General features: G+C 38.2%; 1 protein-coding gene and 1 pseudogene across 7 annotated transcripts in view; one reads left to right on the top strand and one right to left on the bottom strand.

Annotated features, from left to right (window-relative positions):
- The window catches only part of LOC100390425 (neutral ceramidase), an 89155-nt gene that overhangs the window by 43161 nt on the left and 31601 nt on the right, over positions 1-14393 (top strand). For all 7 annotated transcript variants that reach the window (XM_035268388.3, XM_035268385.3, XM_054243058.2 and 4 more), the window contains one exon: positions 11830-11950. In XM_035268388.3, the coding sequence (XP_035124279.3) occupies positions 11830-11950 (121 nt within the window). The remainder of the gene's footprint in view (positions 1-11829; positions 11951-14393) is intronic.
- LOC100391033 (pre-mRNA-splicing factor SPF27 pseudogene) lies at positions 4379-5096 on the bottom strand (annotated as a pseudogene).

The following is a 14393-nucleotide window of genomic DNA, read 5'->3' as shown; positions in this document are numbered from 1 at the left end:
GGTCATTCTGTAAATGTGAATGCTCATTTGGTTTCACTCACTGTATACTAGAAGCTTTAAAATACCATGAAAATATTAACGATGGTTATCTCCATGTACTGAGACCATCAAGTATTTGTTTGCTTTTGCAGTGATCCTCTTCTTAGCTAATAATGTTATTTTGTCTTAAAATCTACATAGTCTGTGAATATCACTAACCCAGGATTTGCCATGTATATTTTTCAATCATTTTCTTTGAACACTCCTTTGTTCCTACATTTTTTTTTTTTTTGTAGAAAAATGCTTTATTTAGAGAGAGAGAGAAACAGGAAAAGAGAATAAGAAACAGCTAACTCTCATGCTGAGCTAGAGAATCCAGAAAGATGAAATCCAGGAGAGGAAAGCAGCTTCCACACTGAGTGGAAAGGAATATAGAGAGATGGAGTTTGGGAGGGAAAGACAGGCTTCCACGAGAGAGTGTGGAAGGGGAGTACTTACATTTTTAAGTGTGTCTCTTATGAATGTCATATAGCTTTAGTTATTTCTTATGTACTCTGACAATCCTTTTTTTAAGTGAATTTTTTGGTATATTTTTAGGCACTGTGATTATTATATCTGATCTTTTCTATATCTCCTCACTTTGTGCTATTTGTCTCACCTTTTCAATTCTTTTTCCTCCTCTCTCACCTCTTACTTTTTTTGGATTGATAGAGATTTTAAAAAGCTATATTTAAATGGTAGATTGTAGTTTTCAAAAATGGTTGCCACAACGTAACAGTTGCTCTTATTCCTTGTTTTATCCGAAGTGACCTTGCCAATTTCCATGAAAAGGTGGAGATTATTTTCCTAGTTCTTGAACTTTGGCTGGTCCTGTGACTGCTTTGATCAATAGAAAAATGCAAAAATGATACTGTGCCAATGCTGGGCATAGTTTGTTTTTTAAAAATAGACTTTATTATTATTTTAATTAATAAACTCTATTTTTAAAAGCAGTTTTAGGTTTACAGAAAAATTGAGCAGGAAGTGCAGAGAATTCCCATACACACCTTATTCTAATACATGCACAGCCTCCCCCACTATCAATACCCTCACCAGAGTGGTACACTCCTTACAACTCATGAACCTGCATTGAGACATCTTCGTCATCCATAGTTTACCTTAGGGTTAATTCTTGGTGTTGTATCAAGTGATTTTTAAAATCTTCCTTTCTTTCATGTATTTTCTAAAATGTCCACAGTAAGAAAAAAATTAAAAATTCAAAAAATCATCCAGTGATCCTGAGACTCAGAGATAGATTCTATTAAAAGTTTGTTACATAGTCTTTCAGACCTTTTATAAGCACATTTATAGATTTTTTTTTTAAAAGTGGGATTTTAATGATGGCTGCATAGTATTCCATGGTGTATATGTGCCACATTTTCCCTCTCCAGTCTATCATTGATGGGCATTTGGGTTGGTTCCAGGTCTTTGCTATTATAAACAGTGCTGCAATGAACATTCGTGTGCATGTGTCTTTATAGTAGAACGATTTATAATTTTTTGGATAGATGCCCAGTAATGGGATTGCTGAGTCAAATGGAATGGGGAGAAATACCAGATATAGGTGATGGGGAGGAAGGCAGTACATCACACTGCCATGTGTGTACCTATGCAACAATCTTGCATGTTCTTCACGTGTGCCCCAAAACCTAAAATGCAATTAAAAAATCTTTATAAAAGTGGGATTTTATTATATTTACAGTTTGTTAACTTTTTAAAATTTAGCAATACCTATGAATACCCTTCAATGCCAGTTAGTATTTTTTAAATCACCATTTAAAGAGTGCAGTGTAGTATTCCATTCTATGTATTATAATGTACTCAACTAATCAGCAATCATTCGTTATTTAGGTTTTTACAGTGTTTTCCATCATAAAATACATCATAAGAAGCATTTTTTTTCTTCTTTTTGAGATGGAGTCTTGTTCTGTCACCCAGGATGGGGTGCAGTGGTGTGATCTTTGCTCACTGCAACCTCCACCTCCTGGGTTCAAGCAATTCTGCTGCCTCAGCCTCCTGAATAGCTGGAATTACAGGCATGCACCACCATGCCTGTCTAATTTTTGTAGGTTTATAGTTGAGACAGGGTTTCACCATGTTTGCCACAGCTGGTCTCAACCTCCTTACTTTAGGAGGTCTGCTTGCTTTGGCCTCCCAAAGTGTTGAGATTACATGCATGAGCCACTGAGCCTGGCCTGTGATAAGCATTCTTGAACAGATACATATTTGCCAACGATTTCCTTAAGCTGAATTCCTAGAATGGGATTCTTGAGACAAAGAGAATGTTTATATTTTAAAGCTTTTCCTATAAATTGCCAAACAACCCTTTGTTGGTTTATTCTTCCGTTACTCAAACATGAGCAGAATGTTGTTTCTCATACTCTTGCCAACCTTAGTATTATTATGCTTTACAATTGTTGCCAAGTAACAGGCTTAAAAAAGCCAAATCGCTCTTGTTTTCCTTTAAATTTCTTCAATTCACAGTTTCTCTCAATTAAAAAACCAATACTCTTATTGGCCATTTCCTGTTTCTTGTTGATCACTTACCATGTAAGATGCAAGGATTTTTAAAATTTTTAAATTTTATTTTCTGACAGAGTTTCGCTCTGTCACCCAGGCTGGAGTGCAGTGGCGCGATCTTGGCTCACTGCAACCTTTGTCTCCTGGAGGTTCAAGTGATTCTCCTGCTTCAGCCTCCTTAGTAACTGGGATTACAGTTGTGCGCCATCACACCTGGCTAATTTTTGTATTTTTAGTAGAGATGGGGTTTTTCCATGTTGGCCAGGGTTGTCTTGAACTCCTGCCTTGGCCTCCCAAGGTGCTGGGATTAACGGTGTGAGCTGCATCCAGCCTAGGTGTAAGGATTTTGATTGCTGCAACTTAATAGAATTTACCCTAATGATATATTTTTCCCAATATTGTTATTTAGAGGGACTTTTTCATTCAGGATTTTTGAAAATAACAAAAGGATTCCTTGAGAACGTACTTGTCTTCCTGGGCTGGAGATGGTAGAGTATTCTGCAGGATGCTTGTCTCAGGTGTGTCTATAACTTTAGGAGGGCTCTTCAGACTAGAGCTCATTATCTTTTTAAAATCTGAGCAGTCCAGCGTATATTCTTTGCTTCTGCTGGTTTAAAATTTTGGTTGCCCTTTGGGTAAAATTATGGGCCCAATAATGCTTCCAGTGTAAGACAATGAAACATGCTTTCCTCTTCTCAAAACAGTTTGCAGTGGGGTGGGGTGAGGATGATTGTGATGGAGTGAAAACCAGGGTGGGAAGGTAATTAATGCCAAGGGCCACACAAGGCAGAACATGAAATTCCAGTGTCTTAACACATTGAAAACTTATTTTCCACTCATGGAAAGTCTAATGAAGATTAGATGATCCTTCTGCACATGTGTTACTGGTCAGAGGTATTCACAAGCCCCACCTTGCAAATGAGACTGGGAAATAGAAGAGCACACGGGCATTTTGTGAGCACTCCTCACGTCTCTGCCACAAGAGGGCAGGCTATCCTCACTGAATCATTTCATGCCCGTAGCATATGGGTTGAATATACATGTGTTGTGAATGTTGAACGCTGTCCCCATATATTTAACATTATATTAATGTATACATGCTTATGCTTGGAGCTTGGCATCTCTTTCCCTTATCATCATCATCATCATCATTATTTGCAGCTGCAGCTGCAGCAGCAGTAGTATCAGTATAGCATCACCAACATTCTCATAGTGAACATTTATTCCATTCTTGGTATAGGCCAGTCTTTGTACTAAGCACCTCACATGTATTAGTTATTGTTTTTTTGTGAGAACCAAATGATTTTTATTCATGATCATCTAGTTCATCTATCTAAAGTGTTCAAAACAGTGTTCAGCACATATTGTTTGATATAACTGTTACCTATGATGATGATGGTAACAATGACTGTACAGTCACTATATTTCTGAAGTCTTGTTTGGTAATCAATAATGTGTTTAGAACTATCTTTTTATTAGACAAAGTCATAAACCAAAAGTTCCCAACTTCCTGTACATATTGAAGGCTTTAAATAAACATTCTTCGATATAAAATATGGCCCCCATGGCTCAAACTTAATTCTATGACATAAAATTATTCTAATATTGTACTTATTTTGAAAGCCTAAAGATTATTTTTTTAATGGCTAAAAGAATACCAACAAGCTAGACATTTTAATTCTGCTGAAATATACAAATAGAATGACTACAGCAACCCACACATTCTGTGATTTCTAAACATTTAAACATCAACGGTTTTGGGGGAAGATGCTGTTGTCCTTCACAGTTAATTAAAAGCTCAGATGCTTTTTGTGAAAGCCCAGCTTTTCTTTACCTGCTAAACTGTCTTCTCAGAAATCTTGCCGGATGTTTTCTTTGTTTGCTTCTCCATGTTGCTGCTTAATTTGATAGATTTCCTTTTCTAGCTGAACAATTGTCCGTTCAATCTTGTAATCCTTACTGACCAGGGATACCCAATTTGACTCAATTTCTCTCAATTTAGATCTAGTTGTGAGTTGTATGTTCTTTCTCTGCTAGTTTAAATCCTGAATATATTTTCTTAACTTCTGAAGTTCTTTCTGTGCGTCTTCGATCATATGAACTAAATTTTCATTGTATACTTTCCAGGCATTACATCCATGCTGTGACATTAATTCCAGATTCTCAATTCTAACTGCCTGATGCTCTAACTGGTCCATAGAATTGTTTACACATTCTTGCCAAGCAGTAATGTCATTTTTTTGACCAGAGGAAGGGGCTGGAAGCTCATATCGATTCATACTGAGCAATTCAATTGGTTGTCGAGCAGCCAGTCTTTTAAATTCATTTCTCATTGTGTCAGTTTCAAAGGCAGAATAATCCAGGGCTGTCAGGTAGCTCAGGTAGTTCTTAGTAGGTTGGTATCTGCGAGTTTCCTCCTTTACCAGCACTGCAGCCGCTTCCCGCACACCGGGAGCTTCATAACCTTGATCAAAACACGGCAGCGCATCCACCACAACCTCTCCAGCCACCAAACCCGTGCCCGCCATTCTGGAAACCTCAGATTTGGCTGCGTTTTCTTCATCTGCCTAAACTCATTCTATTTCAGTTATTTTAATTGTCAAATGCAGACACTGCTATTTTCATTATGTTACAGATATGAATGCTGAGGTTCAAATTAAGTATTGACTGACTTATTAAGTATCTGGAGTCACATCTGACTCCAGAGCTGGTATTTTTTAGCTACTGTAAAATAATATTAGCCTCTGTATTAGTTTCCTAGGGAAGCCACACGTTACCAGAGACTGGGTGGCTTAAAACAACAGAAATTTATTCTCTCACAGGTCAGGAGACCAGAAGTCCAAATTCAAAGCATTATCAGTGTTGGTTCCTTCTGGAGACTGAGTGGGGAATCTGTTCCATGCATCTCTTTTAGTGTCTAGTGATTGCCGTCAATCCTTGGCTTCATTGGCTTGTAGATAGATCCCTCCAATCTGTGCCCCCATCTTCATATCACCTTCTTCTCTATGTCTCTGGGTATCTCTCTGTTCCTTTCCTCTTGTTGTAAGGATGCTAGTCATTAGATTTAGAATCTACATGTGGTCAGTATAATATCACTTGATCTTTACCTTGATTACATCTATAAAACCCATATTTGCAAGTAAGTCACATTCTGAGGTTCCAGATGAGCATGCATTTTTGAGTGACACTATTCAACCCATTCCAGCCTCCTATATTTTATTTACTGAAGAGCTCCCATGTTGCTCTGAATCTTCATGAACAGTACCCTTGAATAGATACACTTATTATTCTATTTCCCTATTTGTGGACATTTAGATTGGGGAGGGCCATGCTAGCATATAGAACCTTTGTCTGAGTGACACGAACACGTCCTGTTTTCTGGGCTGGCTGAAGTGCCCGGCTCAGTGAGCTGCACGGAGGCTGGATTTAACCTCCTACTTACCCCCTTTGTCAGTGTTCTTTGTGCAGGACACAACTTGCACACTGGACATGGAGGCCCAGGTCTGAGTGCATAGGACCTGGGGTGGGTTTGTTACTGTTTTAAATACTGAAAGACCTTGGTGTTGCATCTGGGTTCTTTCTTTGGTTCAGAGTAGGGCACACTCAATGTCTGAATTGAAAGAGTTGCTAGAGATCTTTTTCTCCAAATGCCGCCTTACACAGAAGGAAAGATAATTGTAGTGTTCTATATTATAATGTTGCTTACTGATTCATATAGTTGAAATCTATTATTTTTCAGTCTGACTAATTTTTAAATTTTGATCCAGAAATTTTTACTAACTTTACTACAAACTAGGATAATCTCCCCAATTTCTTGACTTTCCACAGTACTTTTAATTATATCATGCTGATTCAAGTAGCACCTTGCTTCCTATTTTACATCTAGCTGTGACATAAGCATTATTAAAAATGCTTATTATCAGGGATGTATTCATCCTTTTATGTCTGTGTTCTAACTTCTGAAACTAACTAAAGCTTTCTTCCTTTCTTTTGAACTTTGCTTTGAAGAATATTTTTTGGCTAGATAAAATAAATTATAAGTACAGTGTTTTAAAATTAAAACGATCACCATTCTCCATATCTTTAAAAATGTTCATCCACAACCATCATACTTGGGTTGCTGTGACAAGTTTGCTATTTTAATAATCCACATTTCAAAGGACAAAGGAGGAAAAATATGACATCTTCCTTTCCTTCAATTCAAATAATTATTTTCTGAACACTTATTTTATTTCAATTTTCTAGAGAAAAATTTCAATTTATTTTCTAAGGCTTAAAATAGATGGAATGAAGAAGAAATCAAGCCAGGTGTGGTGGCTCAACCTGTAAAACCAGCACTTTAGGAGGGTGAGGCAGGAGGATCGCTTGAGCTCTGGAGTTGGAGATCAGCCTGGGCAACACAGTGAGACCCCTAGCTCTATAAAAAATATAAAGAATTAACTAGGCATAGTGGTGCACATCTGTAGTGCCAGCTACTTGGGAGGCTGAGGTGGGAGGACTTCTTGAGTCTGGGAGGTCAAGGCTGAAGTGAGCCATGATTGCACCACTGCACTGCAGCCAGGGCAACAGAGAGAGACACTTTTTCAAAAGAAGAAGAAGAAATCAAGTCTACACCTAATTAGTAGATTGAAATTCTTCGCACATGATTTCTCCACAGATACCATTGTGGCCCAAATGTGTAATGTCCTTGATGGTAGGAAATGCATTTGATTCCTCTTTACATTCCTTGGGGTCTCACACATTGCCAATCAACATGGTTCCCAATAAATTCATGTTGATTGAATTAATGATACAACTGCCATCTTTTGTTGTCCATATCCATTCTACTCTGGCCACCCTGACTATCCATTCTCTAAACACCAGGCCCTCCTTCACATCTTCATGCCTTTGCAGATGCTACTTCCTCTGCTAGGAATGCTTCTTCTCTAGTGATTCCTTTGCCTCACTCCTCCTCATCTTTTAAGATCCAACTCAAATGTCACATCTTTGTGAAGCATTTCTCAAGGCCAAGATGATGCCTTATTCATCTTTATGTTCTTGGTGCTGGCACAGAGTCAAAGTTAACCAAATGTGTAGTGAATGAGCAAGTGAATAAAGAGAAGGGACAGAACCAGGATCCCACTGTGGGTAAGAACATACACACACACACACACACACACACACACACCCCTGAATTCACAGTCCTGCTTCTTTGCTTCTTGACTTAACACTGTGACCTAGGTCAGACAGTGTTACCACTCTGGGACTTAGTTTTCTTAGTTGTAGAATGAAGATAATGTTAGTACTTGACTCAAATAATTTCTGTGAGAATAAAATGAGATCTTGTAGTTGAAGTCCTTTGTCTAACAAGAGCTAAATAATAGTCAATGTCAATAAATTTGTTGTATAGATTTTTTAAAATTGCATTTTAGGTTTTGGGGTACATGTGAATAACATGCAAGATTGTTGCATAGGTACACACGTAGCAGTGTGATTTGCTGCCTTCCTCCCCATCACCTATATCTGGCATTTCTCCCCATGCTATCTCTCCCCAGCTCCCAACCCCCTGCTGTCCCTCCCCTATTTCCCCCCAACAGACCCCAGTGTGTAGTGCTCTCCTCCCTGTGTTCATGCGTTCTCATTGTTCAACACCCGCCTATGAGTGAGAACATGCAGTGTTTGATTTTCGGTTCTTGTCTCAGTTTGCTGAGAATGACGGTTTCCAGGTTCATCCATGTCCCTACAAAGGACACGAACTCATCATTTTTGATGGCTGCATAATATTCCATGGTGTATATGTGCCACATTTTCCCTGTCCAGTCTATCATTGATGGGCATTTGGGTTGGTTCCAGGTCTTTGCTATTGTAAACAGTGCTGCGATGAACATTCGTGTGCCTGTGTCCTTATAGTAGAACGATTTATAATCCTTTGGATATATACCCAGTAATGGGATTGCTGGGTCAAATAGAATTTCTATTTCTAGGTCCTTGAGGAATCACCACAGTGTCTTCCACAATGGTTGAACTAATTTACACTCCCACTAGCAGTGTAAAAGTGTTCCTATTTCTCCACATCCTCTCCAGCATCTGTTTTCTCCAGATTTTTTAATGATCGCCATTCTAACTGCTGTGAGATGGTATCTCAATGTAGTTTTGATTTGCATTTCTCTAATGATCAGTGATAATGAGCATTTTTTCATATGTTTGTTGGCTTCATGTATGGATTTTCTTTGACTGTAATGGAAATATTCAGTGTTGGCTGAAGCTGGCTGACCTCAGCATGATTGTATCAGATGAAAATATTTTGGTTAGGAAGCCAAAATGCCACCATGATATTTTCTTCCATACTAAAGAGTAAAACTCCAAAAAAGCAAAATCAGTGTAACTGGAAAACACTAGTTGATTAGAATTTCCTGATACTTGGGTTCTAAGAGAAAGAGACGAACCACACACACAAACATAACAGAAGAAAATTTGTAAACGTAAACATCTTGCAAGTAACTCTGAGGGGATGACTCTAGAATATTTCAGCCTAAATAAATGTTTATTCATTAGCACGGGGGCAAAGAACCATCTCAGGGACTGAATTCAGCTCACTCATTGGTGATTTGGCTTGACATTGTGTTTTGAAAAATTCTAAATGGATGCCAACATGAAAAAATAAACTATATACAAATTTTCAAATGCATACTGATTATAGTGATTAATGTAATGAATCTCCATGTAACGTATTCCAGCTTCACTAATTAGCAGGACTCTGTCATTCTGTTTTATCCTTCCCCTCCCCACCTTTTTTTTTTTTTGGCAAGAGTATTGTAAAATGTCTGGTATTTGCTTTCAATTTCTTTTTTTAAAATTTAACTTTTATTTTAAGTTCAGGGATACATTTGCAGGTTGGTTACATGGGTAAATGTGTGTCATGGGACTTCATTGTACAGATTATCTCATCATCCTGGCATTAGGCCTAGTACCCATTAGTTATTTTTCCTAATTTTCTCCCTCCTTCCACACTTCACTCTCCAATAGGCCCCAGTGTGTATTGTTCCTCTCTATGTGTCCATGTGTTCTCATCATTCAGTTCCTACCTGTGAGAAGATATGGTATGTGGTTTTCTTTTCCTGTGTTTGTTTGCTAAAAGTAATGGCCTCCAGCTCCATTTATGTTTCTGCAAAGGACATGATCTTGTTCCTTTTATGGCTGCACAGTATTTCATGGTATATATGTACCACATTTCCTTTATCTAGTCTATCATTGATGGGCATTTAGGTTGATTCCATGTCTTTGCTATTATGAGTAGTGCTGCAATGAACATAAGTGTGCATGTGTCTTTAGATACATTTCACTCATAAATATTTCTGTCTATATCTCCATCAGATAAGGCTTTAAAATATGTAACCTCAATCATTTATTACAACCAACAAAATTAAAATTAATCTCCTAATGTGATCTAATGCCCAATATGTGTTCAGTTTTCCCTGATTATATCAAAAAGTCTTTTGTGTTTGTTTAAAATAGTTGTTTTGTTTGAATCAGATCATGAACTACATTTGTTGGCTACATTTCTTGAGTCTCTTAATGTATAGCAAGCAGTTCCTGTCCTTCATTTTCATGCCGTTTACTTCCTGAAGAATTTTAAAGTTGATAAATACATATGAAAACATGGATCTGTGGCTCCTTTTGAAAAAATGAGAAGAGCTGGCAGCACTGGCTTATACTTCTATAAGGCAACTTTTGGCCGGAGCTGGGTAGAGGCTGTGAACTTTAGACACTGCAAATTTTCTACTGTCCACACTAGTCCCTATTGTACCAACCAGCGTGACTCATTTGTGTTGCCTGCCTAGTGTCAGTGGGCTTTGAGCAGGCCACTTCTGCCCTACATCTGCTTCTGGTAGGCAATAGGAAAGATGATGCCTGAAAGATGATCTTGGAGTCCCAAATCCTTCCTTGCCATTAAGAAGATGCTTAGGCCGGGCACGGTGGCTCAAGCCTGAAATCCCAGCACTTTGGGAGGCCGAGGCGGGTGGATCACGAGGTCAAGAGATCGAGACCATCCTGGTCAACATGGTGAAACCCCATCTCTACTAAAGATACAAAAAATTAGCTGGGAACGGTGGCACGTGCCTGCAATCCCAGCTACTCAGCAGGCTGAGGCAGGAGAATTGCCTGAACCCAGGAGGCGGAGGTTGTGGTGAGCCGAGATCGCGCCATTGCACTCCAACCTGGGTAACAAGAGCGAAACTCTGTCTCAAAAAAAAAAAAAAGAAGATGCTTAGTTTTGTGCAATTACATTGCTTAGGTAGGAATGTAAGCTAAAATGTTTAAAGATTTTTCAACAAAGAATTGTATCTTTATTGAAAAAAACAATAAAAATTTTTAAAATTCTAAGCTAACCTGACACTTTATGAATTGGCATCTCTCTTTTCTTGAGCATTCCAGTTAATCCGCTTTCCTGCCTTCCATTCTGTAAATATCCTTTTCACCTGTGTGGGGGTTTGATCCTACAAAAGCCTCTGGACATGGTGTCACAAGACCCATACTTGAGTCCTGGGTCTCTGTGAACCAGTGGATCTTGATTTGGCTTCTCTAGATCACCTATGCACAATAGAGGTAAAGCAGCCTTACTCTCAGTGTTGTTGTGAAGTTCAAATAAGGTAACAGATGTGAAATTAGTTTGTAAACTGTATAGCTTTACACTTAAACAAGGTATTACTAGGCATAAGGATATACCGAATTATGCATAACATCCTCTTTCATGCTTCTGTGCATTTACTCTGCTGTTTCCTCTCCCTGTAATGCCCTCAAGAATTAATTGTTAGTCATCTGTGGTCCCTAAACACTTTATGCCTGTTTCTTTGTAGTGTTTGTCACACTGTGTTAAAGCCATTTGTGTCTTTGGTGAGATTCTGAAAATAAGCCACAGTTTATTCAGCGCTTGGCATACAGATAACCCTCAGCAAATGTCGGATTGGATAGATTTAAATAATTACTATCTGTGTGCCCATCTTGAAAGACAAAGTCCAGGTACATACAGTTCTTTAAGTATATCATCTTGGTGCATTTAATGAGGATGCCAATGATGAAATAGTCATGAAAATGGAGTTCTGTATTTTTAATTTATGAAAATGATCAGACTTTGAGTACATGTTTGCATTGTACTTTTAAGCACATGAACAATGAAAGAATCTAGATGTAGAATGTCTATCGTTTAAAAATATTTTTTCTTGCTGGAGAAAACTTAAGCTCCCAGTCATAGTTCTCGGCCTCAGTTCTCTGGTTCTCCTGATTAACTTAGAGCTTCTCGCTCCTTTACAGCTGGTTTGCTATCCACCCGGTCAGCATGAACAACAGTAACCATCTTGTAAACAGCGACAATGTGGGCTATGCGTCTTACCTGTTTGAGCAAGAGAAGAACAAAGGATATCTACCTGGACAGGTGAGAATTTATAAATTGAAAGCTTCATCTTGAGTCACTGAGTGTCATCATTCATGCTGCGTTCAGAAAAGGTGATTCACGTCTCCAGAATAAAGTGTCATCATCAGTCTCACATATTGATATGCTTGGATAGAGAGCATTCACCATCATCTCTAACAGGGAAAGAAAAATTAAAAATGAGTACTAATCCATTTGCTTTTTGTGTTAGATGGTCCTTATATTCATTGTTTCATAAAGTTATTAGTTGAATAAGGAAGGGCAAGTTCAAGATTTTTGTAATAATAGTACTTTTTGATTAAGCTGAAAATATGACAAACTGTTGATACTTACTTTTGTTTTTAGAGCTATACAAGTATTAAGCACAACTTTATTTTTCTTTTTTTGAGACAGTCTCACGCTGTCACCCAGGCTAGAGTGCAGTGGCATGATCTCAGTTCACTGCCACCTCCCCCTCCTGGGTTCAAGTGATTATTGTGCCTCTGTCTCCTGAGTAGCTGAAATTACAAGTGCCACCCCCACACCCAGCTAATTTTTGTATTTTTAGTAGAGATGGCATTTCGCTATGTTGACCAGGCTGGTCTTAAACTTCCGACCTCAAGTGATCCACCCACCTTGGCCTCCCAAAGTGCTCCTATTACAGGCATGAGCCACTAGGCCCAAATTTGGAAGACTATATAATAGGATAACAGTCCCAGGCCCTTGCCTAGAATTAATATTTCCTTATAAAGGTAATAGCTTCCATTAACATTCAGCCTGATCATTTAGCTCTGTCTTAGTTTGTTTTGTGTTAGCAGAATAACTGAGACTGGATAATTTACAAAGCAAAAAGATTTATTTTGGCTCATGATTCTGTTGGTTGAAAAGTATGAGATTGAACAACTGCATCTGGTGAGGGCCTCATGCTATTTCCAATAAAATAAAAATTTTCTCAGAATATTGTACATGAATATTCATGATAGAAATCAGAAGAGGAGCTAGGATGTGCTGAGAGATCACACATGAAAGAGGAAGCAAGAGAGAAAAACTGAGGAAGCCAGGCTCTTTTTAACAACCTGCTCTTGGAGGAACTACTGCAATCCATACCCTAGAGAGTAAGAACTCACTCACCTTGTGGGAGGGCATTATTCTATTCATGAGGGATCAGTCTTTTCCCAGGAGGCTACGCTTCCCAACATTGCCACATTGGAGATCAAATTTCAGCATGAGTTTTGGCAGGAATAAATCACATCCAAACCAAAGCAAGCTCCTTTGTTGGCAAAACTTGCTTTCTATTTTCTCACTTTAGTCTGCATTTTAGGGAAAAGAAGAGAGTTTCCTATTAAATTAACTTTTTAGTATTAAAAAAGACATATCTCCAACACTTCGTTATGCCTTTCCTTAAGAAAATTAAAGTGGGAGTAAGGTACAGTGCTAGAGCAGTTGGGTTGAGTTGATGCAGAGGCCTTGCATGACTTTAATTGGGTTGAAGAGAGAGAGAGAAAAGATACACTGAGGGCAAGTCCAGATGGTGGATGGTGTATTTAGGTTCATTGTGCAACAAGAAAGTCTGCATTTGCTTTTTCTGTTTAAGCTAATATGATATATATTTTTAAAGGGCAAATGGATCTCTGAGCTCCAGGTAAAACACAATAGACTAGATTGACAACCAGCATTTTATAATTTGTTGTTACAGCGTTTCTGGTCAAAATATTTCTGGTTGAGGCATAATTTGAAACTCTCCAACTTGAAACAGATTTGTTGATAATTGAAGTATTTTCAGTAATAGTATATATACTGACTGCAATGTGAGCCTTTACAGGAATAAAAAGTTTTCTCAGAATATATATTTTTTCTCAGTATATATATATATTATACTTTAAGTTCTGGGATACATGTGCAGAATGTGCAGGTTTGTTACATAGATATGCATGTGCCATGGTGGTTTGCTGTACCCATCAACCTGTCATCTATATTAGGTATTTTGCCTAATGCTATCCCTCTCCTAGTGCTCCACCCCTTGACAGGCCCAGTGTGTGATGTTCCCCTCCCTGTGTCTATGTGTTCTCATTGTTCAACTCCCACTTATGAGTGAGAACATGCAGTGTTTGGTTTTCTGTTCCTGTGTTACTTCACTGAGAATGATGGTTTCCAGCTTCTTCCATGTCCCTGCAAAAAACATGAAATCATCCTTTTTTATGGCTGCATAGTATTCCATGGTATATATCTGCCACATTTCTTTGACCAGTCTATCACTGATGGGCATTTGGGTTGGTTCCAAGTCTTTGCTATTGTGAATAGTGCTGCAACAAACATACGTGTGCATGTGTCTTTATAGTAGATTGATTTCTAATCCTTTGGATATCTACACAGTAATGGGATTGCTGAATCAAATGGTATTTCTAGTTCTACTTCCTTGAGCAATCACCACACTATTTTCTACGATGATGGCTGAACTAACTTCAAA

Source organism: Callithrix jacchus, chromosome 12 (assembly GCF_049354715.1).
Source record: "Callithrix jacchus isolate 240 chromosome 12, calJac240_pri, whole genome shotgun sequence".
NCBI lineage: Eukaryota > Metazoa > Chordata > Mammalia > Primates > Cebidae > Callithrix > Callithrix jacchus.
Note: the sequence above shows the minus strand (reverse complement) of the source record. Positions and strands in the feature narration are given on the sequence as shown.